Below are 18,843 nucleotides of genomic sequence, written 5' to 3'. Positions count from 1 at the left end.
TGCAAGGAATATTCCTTTGGTTTTTAGTCACGTCTGTTCCACGTATGTATGTTACTAACATAATAAAATGTTCAAATGTTACAGTGGTCATATATTATACATCTGGAATGTAAAAGATGTAGGCGTGGTCAAGGCTTGGGGTCACAGACCATTCATAACGTCTGTTTGGGTTCATTTGCCCAAACAGTTGTATTTGAGAAGCCCAGAGTTACTGTGCGTAATGGACAGAACAACATTAGGAGGCGCTCTTTCACCCTTCAGTCACCATTTTGTCCTTTGCAGTTCTTATTTTCTATTTTTTCAAGAAATTAAGTGTTTACAGTGAGCATCGAGCAAATAATAAATTGCTTAAAATCTAATAAATAAATAGAGTATGGCTGTATAAAGATGTATAGATGTAAATATGAGTAGGAATGAATAGGTGTGTTCGACTTCGGCCGCGGCTGGACGTAACCGATCATCGAGGATTTGAAAACGGAGCCGTCAAGCGTCAAAACAGGGGACGTCCCCGGGACGTCACGAACGTCCACTTAGGTCCACATTCGGTCCGGTTTATACCGTTCGCTGGCGGACGTTCCGAGGATGTCAGAGGATATCAAGTCATAACACTACTTAATGTGTTCATTTCAGTGAAAGTCCCCTAAGCGTCCCGAATGGCCGCTGGACGTCCTGTGAACGTCCCCTTGAACGTCCGTAGGAGCACGATGAAGGGGGGGAAAGAAAACGGTTCCGTAGTGGAACGACGAACGTGAAAAAAAAAAATAATAATAAAAATAACGCTATTAAAGAAAGAAAGCGTGCGTTCAGAACTCTAAGAAACCATCTGAGTCAGGATGACCTGACTGATTATCAATGGAAGGTAGCGAGGGCAAGGAAAATAATTAGGCTAGGTCATCCAAAAAGAGTGCACGGAGACAGTTCTGCTCCTCCGCTGGCATTGAAGTGCAACTGGGTGACATTTGAATGATTAAAAAGATGAGTTGGAAAAGGAAATGGGTTAAAATCCCAGTACTGACCGATGGAGATTTTCTGGCAATTACAAATAAGGAGGAAGCAGATCTAAAGGGCAAGAAGTTTGCGAGCGTGCATAGCGGACGTCACGTAGATGAAATACACAAACGACGAAAAGATGAACGTTTTAAGAGCTCATTCTGATGATGGCGATGGTTCGGCTCTTGACATGGACTTAACGTTTACACGAGATGAAAATCGGTCTTAGAGAGCAGTGATTACACGGCGCCAGGACGAGACCAGTTATGCTGTGCTACGTTTAGACAATTACCAGATGAAGAACTGGAAATCATATTACATCTGTTTAATAAGATACGGATAGAAAGCGCATTACGGGGTTGTTGTTGGAAAAGTGCTCTGATGCTACCTTTTGGTGAGCCTGGTCAAGACCCAACCGATGCAGGAAACTACAGGCCTATTGCGTAAACATCTCGTGTGTAAATGGATAGAAACGGGTGTTGCTCGTAGACTGTCATACTATTTGGAACAAAGACAATCGTTAAGCCCATGTTGAAGTGGATTCCGTAAAGGAAGATCTACGACAGATGCCTTAGTGAAAGTTAGCAATGAAGCAGAAGAAAGCGATTGGCATGAACGCGGTTATGACTACAGGATGTTTTGATATCATTAAAAGGTTTAATGATTAAAACGCAGAGAATTGGTAGAGCTCCTGGGTTTTAGACTTCCTGACTATTCGGGCATTCGCTGTTAAAGTTGGAGATGCTATTATTTTAAATGGTATTCCTCAAGGCAATGCTATTAACCCTATCCTGTTTAACGTTATGAGAAATGATATTTTTACGAGTGTTGGTAGAGACATTGGATCATCACTTTATACAGATGATGGGGCTGTATGGAAAAGGGGGGCGTGGGGAGCGGGGACATATTAAAAAACGTACCTAATTGTATCCAGAGTGCTATATTGAATGTTGAAAGACGGTCGTATGATCGGGGATTTCAAAAGTCATGCTACATGCTCGATACTAGAAAGGAAAGACCAGATAATGTACAGCTCAAACGACATGGTCAAAACATGGAAAGGGGAACAGAGTTCAAGCTTGTGGTTTGATGAGAAACATATACGGAGGAATCATATTAATCAGATTGAAACAAAAAGGTACCGAATCTCACGAGATCAGTGGAGCAGACACTTCTCTCATCACTTATGGATATTTATAGGGCCTTAATACGGCCGTGTGTTGATTATGGGTGTATGGTATACGGCGCAGCAGCCAAAAGTGCATTGGAAAAACTTGACAAACTTCCGAAGTGCTAAGACTCAGTATTGGTGCAGTTAAAACCACGCCTACTAATGCATTGCTGGTGGATATTGTCGAGTTACCGCTATATCTAAGACGTTCAAAGTTATCATAGGCATATTGGGTTGAGTTGAAAGGATCTGGAGAGGAACAGCCTGCTGTAAAGGTGCTGTGTGATTGTTGGGAATATGCACAACAAAGAAAAGGTCAAGGATTTGATTGGAATATTCATACAGTAGCTGAGGAATACGGTCTAAACAGGTTAGACTATGGACCAAACACTGTATCCCTCCATGGATATTCCCAGTACCCTTTCATCTTGTGGAACAGAAGAGAGAAGAGGTAATATTGGATATTTGGTCCATGATTATGTGAAAAGGAATTCTTTTAATTACATGCCAATATTTACTGATGGATCTAAAGACCCAGGGAGTGAGCATGTAGGAGCAGGAGTGTATATACCGGAGTTTCATGCTGTCATACGCAAAAGAATTCGCGATAGAGTCTCTGTACTCACAGCTGAAATAGTTGCCATAATCCTAGGATTACAATGGATAGAAGAGGTACGGCCTGAGGGAGTCGTAATTTGTTCAGACTCTGCTGCAGCTCTTAGTAGCTTGAGCTCGAAAGAAACATCTAGAGATGATTTACTGCTGGAAATATTTACAATGATGTGAAGAATACAAAGGCTCGTGTTGGTGTAGAGGGTAATGAGAAAGCAGATGAGATTGCAAAGAGAGCACTGAAATCAAATGAGAAAAGGAAAAGGCGATGCCAAAGAAAGTGTGTCTGAAGAATGTAAAACCCTGATATTACACACTCCTGTACAGTAGGTGGCGGTATGCGGTTATATATGCTGGTCTGTTATCCACTTTTCAACCGAAAAAATAAAGAAGAGCTCATGCAAGCGCTCTTTAAATATAGAAATATATTTAAAATCACATGGATACAAAGCTATATTCGCTCCAAAGATGAATTATGGTATTATATCCATAATATTATTTTTGGAGAACTAGGTGGAATCGAATTTCTCCTTAATTGTTATTATAATATTAATAAGCTTCCCGTAAAACTTTCCAATTTTCATAAACAGGCACTGTTACTGTGGATGATTTCATACAAACACAGTTCCTCCCCTCACAAATGCTTAATTTGGAAGAATAAACAGATTATACACCAGAATATCTCTCTCTTTTTAGTTCATTGGTTTAAGAAAGATATTTTTTTTGCTTTTATTTTACATACCTGTCAATCAGTATATGATGGTAATCGATGCCATTCCCTCGGAATAATATAACTGGATTAAACTGGATGGTATAAATTTAAAAGACAAAAAAAAATTAGAATAATAATGATCTCAGAACAATTTGCCATATTTGCACTGTTCCTTCAGCCACTGGATTTTGGAGATCACAGTTTCAAGATGTCTGCCGGGAAGAGACCTTTAAAATCTCCAGACGCTTTTGTATCACCAATAAAATGAAAGCGGTACCATTTAAGATTGTTCATCATGTTTATCCTGTAAAGCATGTAATTGCAAAGATTTGTAAAGATATCGACCTGAAATGTGTTTTCTCTAAAGACGGGAATGAGAGCATCGTCCGTTTATGTTATGATTATCTTTACGCAAAAACTATTTTGGTGTGATTTGGCTTTTTATTATTATTTTTTTTTTTTTTAAATAGTACTAACATTGAATTACAACTCAAAGAAGAGGATGTTTTCTTTTTCGACTTCAAAATTTCGGTATATTGCGAATTTACTTATTATAAATGGAAAATGATTTATCCACAAATGTAAACGCGGAGAGAGAGAAAAAAAAACAACTCAATTTTAACCTCATTTTAAAATAGAAATAGGGTAAAACATGACATTAGAGAACTTGCTGGGGAAAACATCTGGGAAAAATCAACCACCCTCTTAATAAACTATCTAAAAAAATACTGGGATGAGTGAGAGACTTTAGTAATCTAGTAGGAATATCTAGTATATAGTTATTTATCTCTTTGTTTTCTTTTATTTATGTATTATTGTTTTGGTATTATTATTATTAGTTTGTTTAATTTTTTTCCTGCATATCTACTGCCCACACTCCAGTCCAGTAGGTGGCGGTAATGCACCTTTAGTGGTTTACCAACCGACATTAAAATAAAAAGACGAAGAAGAAGACGAGGATGCTGTGGTTGCGCTGGCAACAAACATTCTAACCGGCATGCACTGCTTTGAATCCGCCGCCGAAGTCGAACACACCTAATGACTCCACACTTTCCTATGAAGAGGGTCACGTGGTGCTTACCAAGGCTTGTGATTGGCTGTTGAGACAAGCTGCCTAACACGCTTAGTTTGCTGGGGTTTTATCGCCTGTAAGTTTCTTAATATTATTCAAAGAAACATGAGGAATATCCTAGATTTATATCCTAGATTTATCCTTCGTACATGAATACAGACTGAGTGAATAGTCAGATCTGGGTGAGGAGGATTTGTGTAGCCGCATTTCTCATCTTCATCTCATAATGTTTTTTATTTTAATCCCACATGCAGAGCTGTGTGATAGTTTTATCCTGCTGATTTGTTTAAAATAAGAATATTTATTTATTCATTCATTCATTCATTCATTCAGTTAGTAAGAGCTCCTAGATTTCCTGCAGCTTCATGTGTAAAGTTTGGGTTTTGATGTGTTCACTTAAACATACAGTAGCTCTTTAGTTATAGAGCAGTTTCCTAACATCATTTCTACGTGTAAAATTCATTCATTCATTCATCTATCTTCAGTAACTGCTTCATCCTGGTCATGGTGGAGCTGAGGCGTATCCTGGGAACACTGGGCAAGAGGCTTTTTATTCCCCTTATACCACAGGCATCGCCAATATTTACACATTTAATTGACTCACGAACAGCGTGATTCTTTCTATGTGTTTCGTTTTTGGTTGATGAGAAGATTGTGATGTTCTTGACATTTTAGCAGCAGTAAACAGTCGTTCCCTCAACACCTTCTCTTTTTCTTTCCCCTCTCTGTCTTTCTTGAAGTTAATAAGAAAAAATGCACCTGGTCTTGTCACGTTGCCAAGAAACCACAATCCACCCTGAAGACTTTTTCCCCCATGGTGAATGAATGAATGACGCTCCACTTGTCATGTGCTTTACAGACCTGGTCGAGGGATGAATGAAGGAACGTCACCTCGTCAGATGGACTCGCAGGGTTCCGCCTGCTGCGCTTCGTGCGGTTTGATGTTTGGTCCTGAAACGAGTCCGCAGCTGTTACCCTGCCTGCACGCCCTGTGCGTCTGCTGCTTCGCCGTGTCCGAGAAAGTTACAGGCACGTCGCTTGTCTGAATGAATTAATTAACGTATATGATGTGCATATGCTGTGTTTCTCATATTCTTACGCCATGGATTTTTGTGGGGGGGTTTTTTGTTTGTTTTTTTTAAATCTCTCAAGGGTGTCATTACTTTTTGCTTGTTTACAGTGTGTCCTGTTTGTCAGGAGAAATATGACGCGAATGAGGTCATCAGTAACCTTTCGTTGGCTGAACACCACGTCAATCTCCGTGAAGGTAATAAGGTGAGTGTGAGCGTTGGACAGGGCCTTGCATACGTCTTGCATAAGTATTTGCCCCCATTGCTGTGTTCTGTTTGTCATCAGTTAAATGTTTTGGACCTGTGCGTGCAGTTACACTGTCGCATGATCTCAGTATGTGTTCCTGGACAAACAGCCCAGAGTTTGTTAGAGAACATACTTAATACTGGAAAATCAGGATTTGGTCATGGAAGAATATCCCAAATGTATACTTTAATCCTGAGTGACTTAGTGTAGGGTTAAGGGCGAAGCTGTCTGATTGAATGGTTAAGGCACTGGGATATTGCTCAGAAGATCATGAGTTCAAATCCCAGCACCACCTAGCCGCCATGGTTGGGTTCATGAGCATGACCCGTAACCCTCAACTGCTCAGCTGTATCCGGGTAAATGTAAACGATCCCTAATGCACAACTTTAATATCTCTCTCTCTCTCTCTCTCACACACACACACACACACGCACACACAGTGCAGCAGCTGTGATGACCCATCCATATCCGGTTGGTGTGTTGAGTGTCGGGACAATTTGTGCGCCGTGTGCGTGGCAGCTCATAAGAGAGCTGAAGACACACATGAGCATTATGTCCATACTGCAACTCCAGGTCAGCTCACACACACACACTCGTACACACCGATACTGCTCGTGTTTTCACATCGTATTATTCTCTACGGAGTTCAGTGTACCATCCTTATCCTGTGTCTTCGTTATCTTCGAGATGTCTTTTAAGATTGTTAAAGAAACACTTACACATGTTTATATTTTAATATAAATGTGTAAGGATTAAAACAGTTTTCCTTTTAAAGGCAAAAATAATGAGTGACGGGGTTTACCCTGCAGTTTCTCACAATTTCCCAACAATTTTATATATATATATATATATATATATATATATATATATATATATATATATATATATATATATATATATATATATATATATAAAATATATATATATATATATATATATATATATATATATATATATATATATATATATATATATATAAAATATATAATATATTTTGTTATTAAAGAATGACAGGTTATCATTTTTACCCACTTAACGCTACACTTAGTGTTTGTGGATCATCACTTTACCTCTGCCTGTTACAAACCGCTAACCCCGGAGACCCCTTTCATAAATCCTAAATAAACATGTCCTTACAGAATACATAAACGATAATGATTTTCTTTAAACGATGGTTTGATTTTCTTTTATCGATCGTGCGTGTGTCTGCCCTGCGAGTTGATAGAAACCCGCGGGCTGCTGTTATAGAAAATGAATCGGCACCTCCCGACCAATCAGAATGAAGAATTTGTCGGCGCGGTGGTGTAATGTGTTCTAATAAATCTTCCCGTGTGTGTTTGCCTGTAGAGTCTCCGAGGCCGGTCATGTGTCCGATCCATGAGCAGGAAGTGATCAACAGTTTCTGTCTGATGTGCGACCAACTGATCTGCAGGAAGTGTCCACCGCTTCATCCGCATCACCTGTAGGAACCGTTGATTGCGTAATAAACAATAACAGCGTGGTGGATTATTCTCCCCTCGTGCGTGTGTAGGGTGGATAGAAAGATTGTTCGGTTGTTATAATGGTGATTTACAGTTGGAGATGTTGTATCTCGGAACTTTAAAGCCCTTGCCTTGAAACGCACGGCGTTATTCGATGGGTTGACGTCATTTCCACTGAAACAGGAAATCAGGGTGGGACGTTTCGAATGGCTCCTCCCCCTTTTTAAACAGCCAGTAGCGTTCAGCTAAGACTAACTGGACGGTTAGTGTAACGGGTTTTTATAACGTTGTGGGGGCGGGACACTTCACATTCCAGAGAGCGTTTGACTGGACGGAAAATCTGAAGTGCAGGATGATGTCATCAAAATTGTCGATCCGTATCGGTGGTAGAAAGAGACTAAATGTCGAACGCGTACATCTTCTAAATGCGTTTCGTCATTGTTTTGGCGCTCACTAGCTTACAGATAACCTTAAGGCTGACACGTAGTCATGCTAAAACCGAAACTAAACTTCCATTTTGATTTCGCGGGGATTTTAAGGTAATTTTATGAATGTTAAAGGCCCAATACATGTTTTGAACAGAACAGACAGACTGTAAACATCTCTAAAATAGCAGGAAGACGTTACGAGGATGTTCAGGGAAACGACTCCGTTCGCGTGATGTATTGTCAGCGGTCTGTCGGTGTGCCTGATGATAAAGTACAATCCGGATGGGGTTTCGAGTTTGCCGCTAAACCTGATTTTGTCTCCGTCAGACTGCAGTTGAGTCACCAGGCGGTGGGCAGGCAGAGGAAACAGATCCGCCAGATGCTCCAGAAGGTGCAGCAGAAAAGCCCGAGTGTCCAGAAGAGTCTAAATAACCTGCAGGGAAGGTGGGTTTGCTGTGAACTATTTTAAACCTCAGCACTAATAAATCCTGTTCTCCGACGGCAGCTCACAGGCTCGTATTAATACACTCGTTCAAATACGCTATCGTCTCTACAGTGACCGCACACCCAGGGACGGTCCACGTGAACGGCTTAAAATGCGAGCGCGGTCGTCGACGTGGTGAAGTTTTCTCTAATTAGACGTTTATTTAACATTTTTGGAAGGAGTCTCCGCTTTCAGTAACGTTCCCGAGTTAAAGCCGTAACTTGACCTTAAACGACACGGAAAAGTCGTATTAAATTCAAGACAGAAAATAAAGAGAGGCTGGGGAATTATTTTTGTTTGTTTGTTTGTTTTACTGTTTATAGCCGCTATAACGTAAGCGAGACTCGTTTCCGGGACGTTCCACAACATTAAAACGTAATTATAAACGGATAAAAAGCCTAACGTCGTTCTATAATAAATAGAAAATGTTAAATGCTTTGGTGCAAGGGGAATAAAACACTTCAGGTCATGACGTTATAGAAACATAATCAACTTTGGGGTGGTATTATATTTATCTTACAAAGCATGACACAAATCAACCTTATACCCCAAAAAAAAAAAAACCTAGTAGTAGTAATATTAGGAAATTGAAATAATTACTAGATAGAAAATGTACACTATACTATACACTTTCACCTCCTTAAAAATGAGACGGCGGTTAGACTCTTTAAAGGGTTCACAGCAGATGTGCCACATCTGGAGGGGATGCGTTACGTGATTTCTGTGTTCACTAGCATATTGGGAGCGAAGTCCCTCTCTCACACACACATGCAGTACGGAGCGTCATGTTTGACCGTTTTCCTGACAGTTCCCACAAAAGGAAGTAATAAAGTCTTACATTCTTCCTTCTCTCTCTCTCTCTCTCTCTCTCTCTCTCTCAGACTGTCGGACCTGGAGGAGCTGCAAGCTCGACTGCGTCTGGACGTGAAAAATACCGTAGGCAGACTCTGCAACATGGTCCTGAAGAAAGCAAGCAAACTCCTCAAGGAGATAGAGGTACAACAAGCACACACTTTTAATCATGATGTGGATTAGCATTCCAGCATGCCGTCCGGATTATTTTCGGTCTCGGGTACCTGTTCAATAAGCTTTTATTTTTTACGTCGCTCCGGCTTCGTTGCAGGACGTGTGCAGGAGCGAGAAAGAGAAGATCGACGAGAGGAGGACGACACTCCAGAGACTGAAGGGGAAGCAGGACTACGTGCTGACCTTCACTGAGAAAGTTCTGGACTCGCAGGACTACACGGTCCTCCTGTCCTGCAAGAAACAGGTGGATGTTACATTTTTTTTTAAAAACCACAGCCTTTTCGAGACAAAATGACAGCAGGCGAAGAGAAGTCAAGTGGGTTTTTATTCTCATTCCTCTACGTCGCTTGTATAAAGTGCGAGACGAGTGCAGGACGATAAAACATTCAGGACATGGGCTGTAAACTGTTCTTTCTCATGTGATCCTAAACGGGTACCCGAGTGCTAAATGTGCCCCGCTGTGACGTTTTCCACTCAGGTTCACCGTCAGCTTCAATACCTGTTAGAGCAAACGGCGTTTCCCATGACCACCATGATGGAGCTGTACTTCCACAGCAACGAGCTCAATGTAAAGAAAGTTCTCAAAGCCTTTGGTGAGACTTCCAGATTCACTTCTGCATCAAGATAAATGAAATAAAGGACAAAACGAGCATAGCAGGAACATAAACGGAGCTTATGACGTGTTCCGTGGCCTCCCTGATCCATTACGAAGTACGTAGGTTAGTCATTTCAGTACAGGTATCGACAGACATCCTCGTACTTCTGTTCCAATGAAGCCTTTAAGTTGAAAGCGTGTAAATACTTCAGTCTGTTGGGCTATGTTGTTGGTTGTGTTTTTTTTTAAAGTGCGTATAGAGCTTTGTGTATGTGTTTGGTACATGTTTCCCAGGGTGCATCGAGGCCAGAGAAGTTCCATTCGCTTGCTCTGAACGTGGGAACGCTTCCAACCAAATCCTCACCCCAGACGTCCAGAAGACCGCTCCTCCGTCCATGACGGGTCAGGATTCACTTCCGTCTGTCGCTCTGCGACGGATCAGCCCGAGGAAAAGTATTAAGGACGATCGCAAAGGCCTGGCTTTTTCTCCGGACTCCTCCATCCGTGCTCGTCTCTCGTCGTCATCTTCGCAAGACAACGGATACTCTGATTGGCCCGGATCGAAGCGGTCATGGTCTTATCACCCGTACCAGCCTAGAGACACTCTGCAATCGTCTGGTAAAGCCATGTCGCGTTCGGATAAAGGGTCACTCGTTGCTCAGACTTCGCCATGTGAACCATCTGGAAGTTGTGCAAGCCAAGCAGAGCCCGGTTCTAGCTCCACGTGGCCAGACGAAACCCCAATGCAGCCGATTCCTACATTTGAAAAGGTGGCGTCTGGCGTTCCTTCCACAAGGTTACAGGAAGATGGCGAGCTAGTTGGGGATCAGGCTCGATTGCAGACTCGCAGCGCTAATATCCAAAGCGTCGACTCGTGTCTCAATGCGCCCCCTAGTGGAAATCACGCAAACAACCAGGAAGTGAAGCTTTCTGATCCTTCAGCCCAACCCCCGAACTCGAACCCAGATCAGTCAGGACCGCAGAACTCCAAACGGCCAGATCTCGAAGGAAACTTGTTTTGCGAGTCATACGGTTCAGCCGATCTCCTAAATCCCAACAAGGCTGCGAAAACAATCAGTCCAGTTTCTGCACGCTTTCACGCGGCGAGCTCGAAACCCGATCTCCGAGCCGGTGAAGCGGACTCCTCGACTCATCAAAACCTGCCCCCTGTACTAAAGGGTGTAAACGAAGACGACACCACATTACAGGAAGCGGAGGCTCCGGAAAAGACTTTAACCGATACCATGTCTGACAAATGTCCACCTGAGTACGTTCTCAAGCGCGCGAAAGAACAAACCGACATCAACACGCTGACTAACGCATTGCAGATGGAGCCTGCGCAAACGTCGACTCTTAGCGTCTCGGTTAAAGAGCAACCCGAGACCGTAGAGGTCGCAGATCTCTCGAGCGGTCACTCCTGTCCTCTAAAGGTAACAGCGGCGTGTATTCACTGCAATCTCCAGTGTTTATAGCCTAATCTCTATCTGTTGCATTTGTATGTTTATTTTAACACAAACAAACAACTTCAACACGTTTTCCTGGGCCAACCTTCTTAAACTTACTATAAAACAACGCGTAAACATATGAGAGAAAATCGTACAAAAGCTATCCCTGTGGAGTTTTATACCACGGCGCTGTTGATTTCTTGATTCTGATTGGTCAGAAGATCTCGGCCTGCTCTGCCAGTAGCTTGGCTACAAGTGTTTTTTTTTTGTTTTGTTTTGTTTTTCCCCCTAATGCATCGTTCTAATACGTTAACACGCAACTTGAACGGGGACGGCGGATTCTTCACGTAAACAGATTAAAAGATATGGAGACTGGAATTAACGTTGACGGAAGGAGTCTCCAGTGCCGACGCTTTGTAACAGTCAGAGGGAACGCTGTGACCTCGAGTTTGCCGACATCTTCAGGACAGAGGGGTTTACGCTTTATGGTTGCTCAGTGACGTGACCACTTACGTGTCCTCAGCCCAGGCAAACCTGTTGAGGTTGCCGTCCGCGGTGATCATACATACTAAAGACGAGCTAGATGGAGGTCAGCCTGAAAGGATTGATTTATTTATTTATTTTAAATGTGAAACATCAGACCAGTATTTTTTAGATGGCAGTAATATGCACCCTGCCCGTGTCAGCTCTCTGGATGCGAGAGAGTTCTATCTGTCCTGCTTCTCTCCCTACAGGAGGGGGATGACGAGAACGGTACACCTGGAACAAAGATCCGAGATGATAAAGGTGATGCGGAATAAGCGCTTGTTCTAGTTTGCGTTCAGATGAGAACCGTATTAAGATTTACGATAACCAATCAACCCGCTTGTTTCATTATTTGGTGACGGAACTTGCTCGATTATCGTTCTTCGTTTTCAATGATTTAATTTTTGTAATCATTCATAATCCGCTTCTGGTATCATTATTATTATTATTATTATTATTATTATTATTATTATTATTATTACACCCCTGTGTGATGATATAAGATGACGCACGAATCACTGACTCTCTGGTCACCTAGCATGATTCTGAGTAGCTCGTTGGCTTGGGTTTAAAGTCAGAAAATACGTGATGTTGGATTAAGGACTGTATATGAAATGAGTCAGTACTCCATATATAGGGATATACAGTATGTGGCTTTAGATAATAAAGTTTTACCCCACTTAATAGTGCACTATATATCAAAGATGAAGCCATCTTGGTTTAACCAGTAGTGTGTTGATCATTAGCACAGTGTGTTGTGCGTTATATAAATTATTTTTTAAAAGTGTAGAAATTCTAAAATTGCCCCAGTCTGTTTAAAGCCTATCCAAGTCGTTTAGTTTAAAGGGGCGGTTTGTCGTTTTTTAGACTTATCTGGTGTCTGCCGTGACGAGCCTGAACGTTTTCCCCAACTAATCCCGTACTCTCTGTTGAAACTATTACTCGTATTTTTCCTTTTAAGAAAAACAGGGCGAAGCCGAGTGTCTGTGGTCTGTCTGGAGGCGGAGCTCATTTCAGGGCCAGAAATTGCACAGTAGAATCGTGAAATCTTGAAGAAATCGTTGCCTCACAGTATTGCTGTTGACGAGACGTCTTCAAAATCAGGATTATTGCGTTAATGTTGCAAAACCTAAACATTTTTACCCTCTTCAAGAAATCTAGATTTTACGAATATACAGATTTGAAACCCCTCAAAACCCTGACGTGCCTTGGCTTGGGGCGGAGCTTATTTCAGGGCCGGAAAAATGTCAACGGAAGGATTACGTTAAAAAAAATAAATAAAAAATTTTAAAAACTAGCCAAGCCTGTTGTTCCTTTTGTCATGACTGCAACACTTACAATTCATGATACCACCTTATTGTAAAAAAATACATGAATAAATAAATAGAATCCAAATGTATGTAAATATATGGACGTCTAATAAAACTCTTCATCACTGACATGTTTTATGACCCATTATACAGGAGGTCTGGTTGTCCTGGACTCTCTGGGCAGGTGAGTGACGGTCTGATTATGGTCCGTGGTTTGTTTACGTGTTTATTCGTGTGTGTGCTTTGTACATTTTTATGAAGCCAAAAAATGTATTTGACCCCATTTCCTGCAGAGACTGGCTGCCTCGTATCTCACTCTGCCGTTTATCCATCCGCGATTATCCGTCCTCGTGTCCTCCTGCTTTCTCTGTTGTGCGGAGAAAACATAGCGATGGATTTCCCTCCGGTGCGGTCCGGGAGGACGGACAGGTAATCCGCATGGCCCTCGTCTCTGAAACGAAACCGTGTCTGTCGTGTCCTAAAACCCAGAGGAAATAAATCCACTTAAATTTCCCTTTCAGTGCCATTTTTACATTCAGTTGATTTTTACCAAGCCACACAGCCACAGTGAGCATGTGTAACAGGGAGAAAATACAACAACTTTACTTATCCTTAGCTAATATAGCTACATAAACACAGGACTGTGCTAACATTGCCAGCTAAGCTAAGTAGTTTAGCAAAGCAAGCTTAGCAAGTCTGACCTCTCCTGTAGGTTTTTATCTTTAGTATCACGCTAGCTAGAGTTCAAGTAAGTAATATATAATGTAATGTAATTAAACCAGGAGCTAGCAAGCTAGCTAACCTTAGACTAACTAGCAGAAGATATGAAGCAGTAGTCGAGTTTGTTAGTCAAAAGTAGGTCAAGTCTTTAAACCACAGACAGTTATGTTAGCAAGTTATCTAAAACAAATCTAGCTAGCAAGCAAGAATGTGTTCGCTCTCGCACTAAGATTGGTTAAATAGAAACAGACAAAGTGGGTGGGGATTAGAAAATGATCTGCGTTCGTTTGATTACAGTTTAATATATTTTTATAGAAGTGTTTTAAAATTATATTCATGCTTGTTTATTTTACAGCTAGCATGCTAGCGACCTATTTAAGTGGATTTCTGTCTACCAAGTCTCTCTTTCTCTCCCTGTTTCGCTTTACCTGAGAATCTCTCACACACACTCTCTGTCTAAACATAATCTGTATTTTCTTCTATTTTGTCAAACATTTTCAATTTAACTTGATTTCCTCTTCAGTCTGTTGTTCCCAGATGCCTGTCTCGCCCCCTGCTGGTGAAAAAACAGCACTGCGCTGCCTGCAGGATCTCGGGGAAACTCATCCAGTGCCGTGTGTGTCGACGGGCTTTCCACAGAGAGTGTCACTTACCACTGATCTCCTTAAGCAAGTGGGTCTCCTACACACACACACACACACACACACAATATCTGTCCAAAGGTTACGTCAATATTTATGCAGGAAAAATTATTCAATCAATCAATTTGATGGATTATTCATTCAAGCAGGAGCCAAACCTGATTTTTCGACCTGTTTAATCAGTCGGTCTCGTCTTTCAGTAGACTCGGGCGTGCCCTCTGCTCGGCTGGAATGAAAACCTGCACCCACCCCGGCCCTTTCACATTTAGATTTATTCCTTTAACGCACGCTTTTATCCAAAGCGTCTTCCGAATGAGGAAATACGAGTGAAACAGGCTTTTCCGGATTGGACTGGACACCCCTGATTTAGACTTTATTATTACTAGTATCCTCGGATTCCTGTTCTTGTCGGGCAGGATCGGAACCCGACGTGGTCTTCTGCTGTTGTAGCTCCTCCACCTCGAGGTTCAATGTGTTGCGCGTTGTGAGCTGCTTTTCTGTTCGCCGTGCTTGTAACGACTGGTTATTTGAGTTACCTGATTTAATGCATCGTGTTGGCGCCACGTGATTGGCCGATCGGAAGATCGCACGAATACAGTTGAAGGTGTTCCTAATAAAGCGGTCAGTCGGTGTAGGCAAGAAAAATTCCTTATTAAAGTACAATGCAGTTACTCTAAGGGTTGTCCCTTGCAGGACTGATCAGTGGCGGTGTGTGCTGTGCCGAGACTTATCTCGCACCGGAGATTGGGACCTGGATCCAGAACCTGCTGCTTCTCCGTGTCTCAGTCTGTACGAGCAGAGGGTGAGAGTCACGCCCCGTCTTCTCCTGCACGCGACACCTCGGTTTTAGCTGAGCTAGCTCTGACTGAGTTATTTATTCATTTTATTTGCTTTGACTTTGTATTCTCGATAACAGAAATGCGAGTACCTGCTGCTGTCTCTCAGCTGCCACAAACACAGCTCGGCCCTCTACAGGTCGGCTACGGTAAGCCCAAGATGTCCCACTGGATCACGTGCACATTCTCTCACACACACACAGTCACAAAGTATCTACGTCCTGTTTTCAGAGAGAATAAACACCGTATAACGCTGCAGCATGGAAACTTCTAGAAGCTTCGTGAGGATCACGGTTAGCCTTCAGAATAGCTTCGCTCTGATTGGTCAGAAGGTGTGGGGTAATTTTCTATAACAGCAGCAGGACAAATCATAGGCGTATATTAATTCCCTTTTTCGAATACGGTATTGTTCCGTGTTCCACGTGAACGCATTTTCATAAATGGGTGTAATCGTCGATACGGTGACGTTTCCGTAATTCGGTTTGGAAGGAGTCTCCCGTGTCGGCACGTTGTAGCTTTGTCTCCAGGGCAGAGGACCGTGAGGGTTTTCATGTTTCTCCATACCATGATGAGCTGCATTTTTTTTTTCTTTTAATTTATGTTAAAATCGTTGTATTTTATAATAATAATAATAATAATAATAATAATAATAATAAGGAATTTTAAGGGTGGCGTAAGAGGAATAAAACACTCCGTGACCTAGGAATACTGCAGAATCCCGAGTGTTCGAATCTTCAGAATATTCCCTTTCTTGGTTCGGACATTTTCAAACGTCAAGAGCCTTCTGTTTGTTTATTTCCGGTTTGAAATAAATAAATAAATGCCAACACTTTTAACGTGGTCTCAGATTTGTGGACCCCACTGTGTAGTTACTGTACGGTAGTACATACTGTATAGTTACTGTATAATGTAATATCATAGTCACGTGGCTTTTCTTCTCCTCAGCCGTCGTCTCCTCGCTACGTGGACGTGACTCTGGTGCGAGGGCGTCTGCTGGGGAAGCTCACACCTCCGTATCGGACGCCTGCGGAGTTTGTGTCTGACCTGTGGCTTCTCCTCGACACGCTGCGCAGTTCCTCAAAGGTAACCGTGATCTCACCGTTTAGAGGATTTAAAAATGTGCAGCGTAGCCTGTGCCTTCAAATGGGTGAAATATTATTATTATTATTATTATTATTATCAAAAATGTTCCTAAAGAGAGCACACTATTAACTTCTTTATTGTTTTACATGAATTTAAAGGAGCTTTGTGGCTTCTCCTCAGAGCAGGCACATCCCATGATCCTGACTTTAAAGACGCGATTATCGGAATAAATATCCCGTTATTAAAAACGTCGTCGTTTGTGTCCATACGAGGATCGTTCACGAATGACGGACGAACGAGTTCTTGAAGTGATATTTGTGCGTTCGGTCCGTCTGTGCCACCAGAAAGCGCCGCATGTGGAACATCTTCAGAGCTTCTTGTCTAAGCAGCTGCGCGGCGTGTTCGGTACCGGTTTACACCCGTCGCTCCTGACGGACCCGTACAGAGGAAGGAGAACCGAGGAACGGAGAAGGAGAGAACTCAAAGCCACACAAAATAAATCTGATCGCACTTGCTGATGTTTTTGCACTTTTGCACAACCCCCCCCTCCTCCACCCGTCCTCCACCCCTCCACACGTGAGAGCAGTGTGTCATTGGTTTGTGTTTTGTTTTATTTTCTGAGAGAAACCGTGATCAGACACTTAAATCACTTCTCGGATTTAAACGGCTGATTAGTGAGGAGCTAGTTTTAAACGTCGTTTATGAAAAATATAGAGAACATGCTGCATTCACCTAAAGGAGAAAGAAAATGCACCTGGACCCACGTGCGTATTGTTCTTTATAATCATATGATGTGGTTTTGGTTTTGTAATGCGGTCACGTCTTTATGATCTCCTGTGGTGGCCGAGACTTCTGTAATAAAGACACTGAGTTGGCTTTTTGAGTTTAAACTTATTTCAGCATGTTGGTCACTTAACTTACATCCTGCATTTCATCGTTTATTCACAAATCTCACTTCCATTATTTTGTTTTTAGTGTTTAGTTTAGTCCAGAACCCCCCCCCTCCGACCAGGATTAAGCGCTAACTGAAGATCGTTGAATGACTGATGATGATTATGGTTGGGGTTTTTTGTTTGTATTGTTTTGGTTATATTTAGGTGTTTGGGGTTAGTTTTTTTGTTTGTTTTTTTTTTTTTTTTAATTTTTGAAATTCACATTTTTTAAAATGTGTACAAAAGACTTGGATGAAAACCCAATAGTGAAAACCCAATAGTGCTTATAAATACAAAATCATTTGGCCTTGTGTTTGTGCCAGGAACATATATTACACCGTGTTCATTCCAAATATTACTATACATTTTATATTAGTAAAATGTGTATAATTGTGTGTGTGTGTGTGTGTGTGTGTGAGAGAGAGAGAGAGAGAGAGAGAGAGACTGGTATTAGATGTGATGATCTATAAATACAGGAATCTACATATTGTCAAATATATTGCCCACTTTTTGGTAACTGTCCTGCAAGTTATACCAACCACCAGAGGGCGCAAAATCTCTAAATAGAAAATAATAATAATCCTCTACATCTCCAAAGAACAGAACATAGAGGTGATAAGCAGTTTAAGCAGTTTGTGTCTACAACCTGATCAGACCTGATCCAGAGAGGCTGCAGTTCATACTTTTAGGATCAGTACACAAGTACAAACTTGTCCTGAGGTCTCTGCAGCTGTGTTCAGAGTTGCATTGCTAATGAAGCACACTTAACGAGTCGCTAACAGCCCTATCTCATCCCTGTGCACTTTTCTATTCAGTGCCTGTTGGAGCTGTTTCATGCATTATAAGCTGCTCTGAATGATCCTCATGAAGCCCCATTTCGAAATAAAACAAAAGACTGGAACATTTGAACACTTTCAGCTTAAATAATAGATAAATGCACAGTGCTTTTGTGTGCCGCCTCGCTTGAATCGAATCATTCGATTCGTCAAATGTCTCTAAAAATTTTTGATTCAATTCTTCCTCGTATCATATTCTGTTTAATCCCAAATGGGTCATGTTTCATCATTTAAAACGGCCAAATCACCATGCTTTGGGGGGAAAACAGCAACAAAGTGGTGATTTATTTATTTATTTATTTATTTATTATAAGACCAAAATGAAGGGTGTTGAGTACAGTATTAAAATACGTGTGTACATTCATTATATAACTACAGAATGTCTATAATCAAATATAATTTACTTCTTTCAAAATACACCACAAATTCAAAGTCTGCTTTGTTACAAGCTCAGAAAAAAAAGTGCTATATATTTGATATTTCAAGTTTAATATGATACCACAAGAAATAGAGGGGGTTTTAAGGCTTTCTCTCTCTCTCTCTCTCTCACACACACACACACACACACACACACACACACACACAAGTAAGTGTGTGTGAAATAAGCCTTCATAATGAATGGTGAAA

The 18,843-nt window shown here is 41.6% G+C and overlaps 2 protein-coding genes across 2 annotated transcripts in view; one reads left to right on the top strand and one right to left on the bottom strand.

Moving 5' to 3' along the window:
- The window catches only part of syt11a (synaptotagmin XIa), a 201,391-nt gene that overhangs the window by 99,681 nt on the left and 82,867 nt on the right, over positions 1–18,843 (bottom strand). The window lies entirely within an intron of this gene.
- Positions 4,435–17,324, top strand: LOC108272619 (transcription intermediary factor 1-beta). The gene is made up of 18 exons (XM_017481115.3): positions 4,435–4,633; positions 5,417–5,586; positions 5,738–5,832; positions 6,315–6,447; positions 7,222–7,336; positions 8,111–8,227; positions 9,149–9,263; positions 9,391–9,537; positions 9,772–9,886; positions 10,183–11,318; positions 12,068–12,119; positions 13,322–13,352; positions 13,462–13,597; positions 14,412–14,560; positions 15,223–15,331; positions 15,446–15,514; positions 16,311–16,448; positions 16,793–17,324. The coding sequence occupies exons 2-18, from the start codon at positions 5,430–5,432 to the stop codon at positions 16,964–16,966; spliced, it is 2,988 nt and encodes a 995-aa protein (XP_017336604.1). The 5' UTR covers positions 4,435–4,633; positions 5,417–5,429; the 3' UTR covers positions 16,967–17,324.

This window comes from Ictalurus punctatus, chromosome 12 (genome assembly GCF_001660625.3).
Source record: "Ictalurus punctatus breed USDA103 chromosome 12, Coco_2.0, whole genome shotgun sequence".
Lineage (NCBI taxonomy): Eukaryota > Metazoa > Chordata > Actinopteri > Siluriformes > Ictaluridae > Ictalurus > Ictalurus punctatus.
Note: the sequence above shows the minus strand (reverse complement) of the source record. Positions and strands in the feature narration are given on the sequence as shown.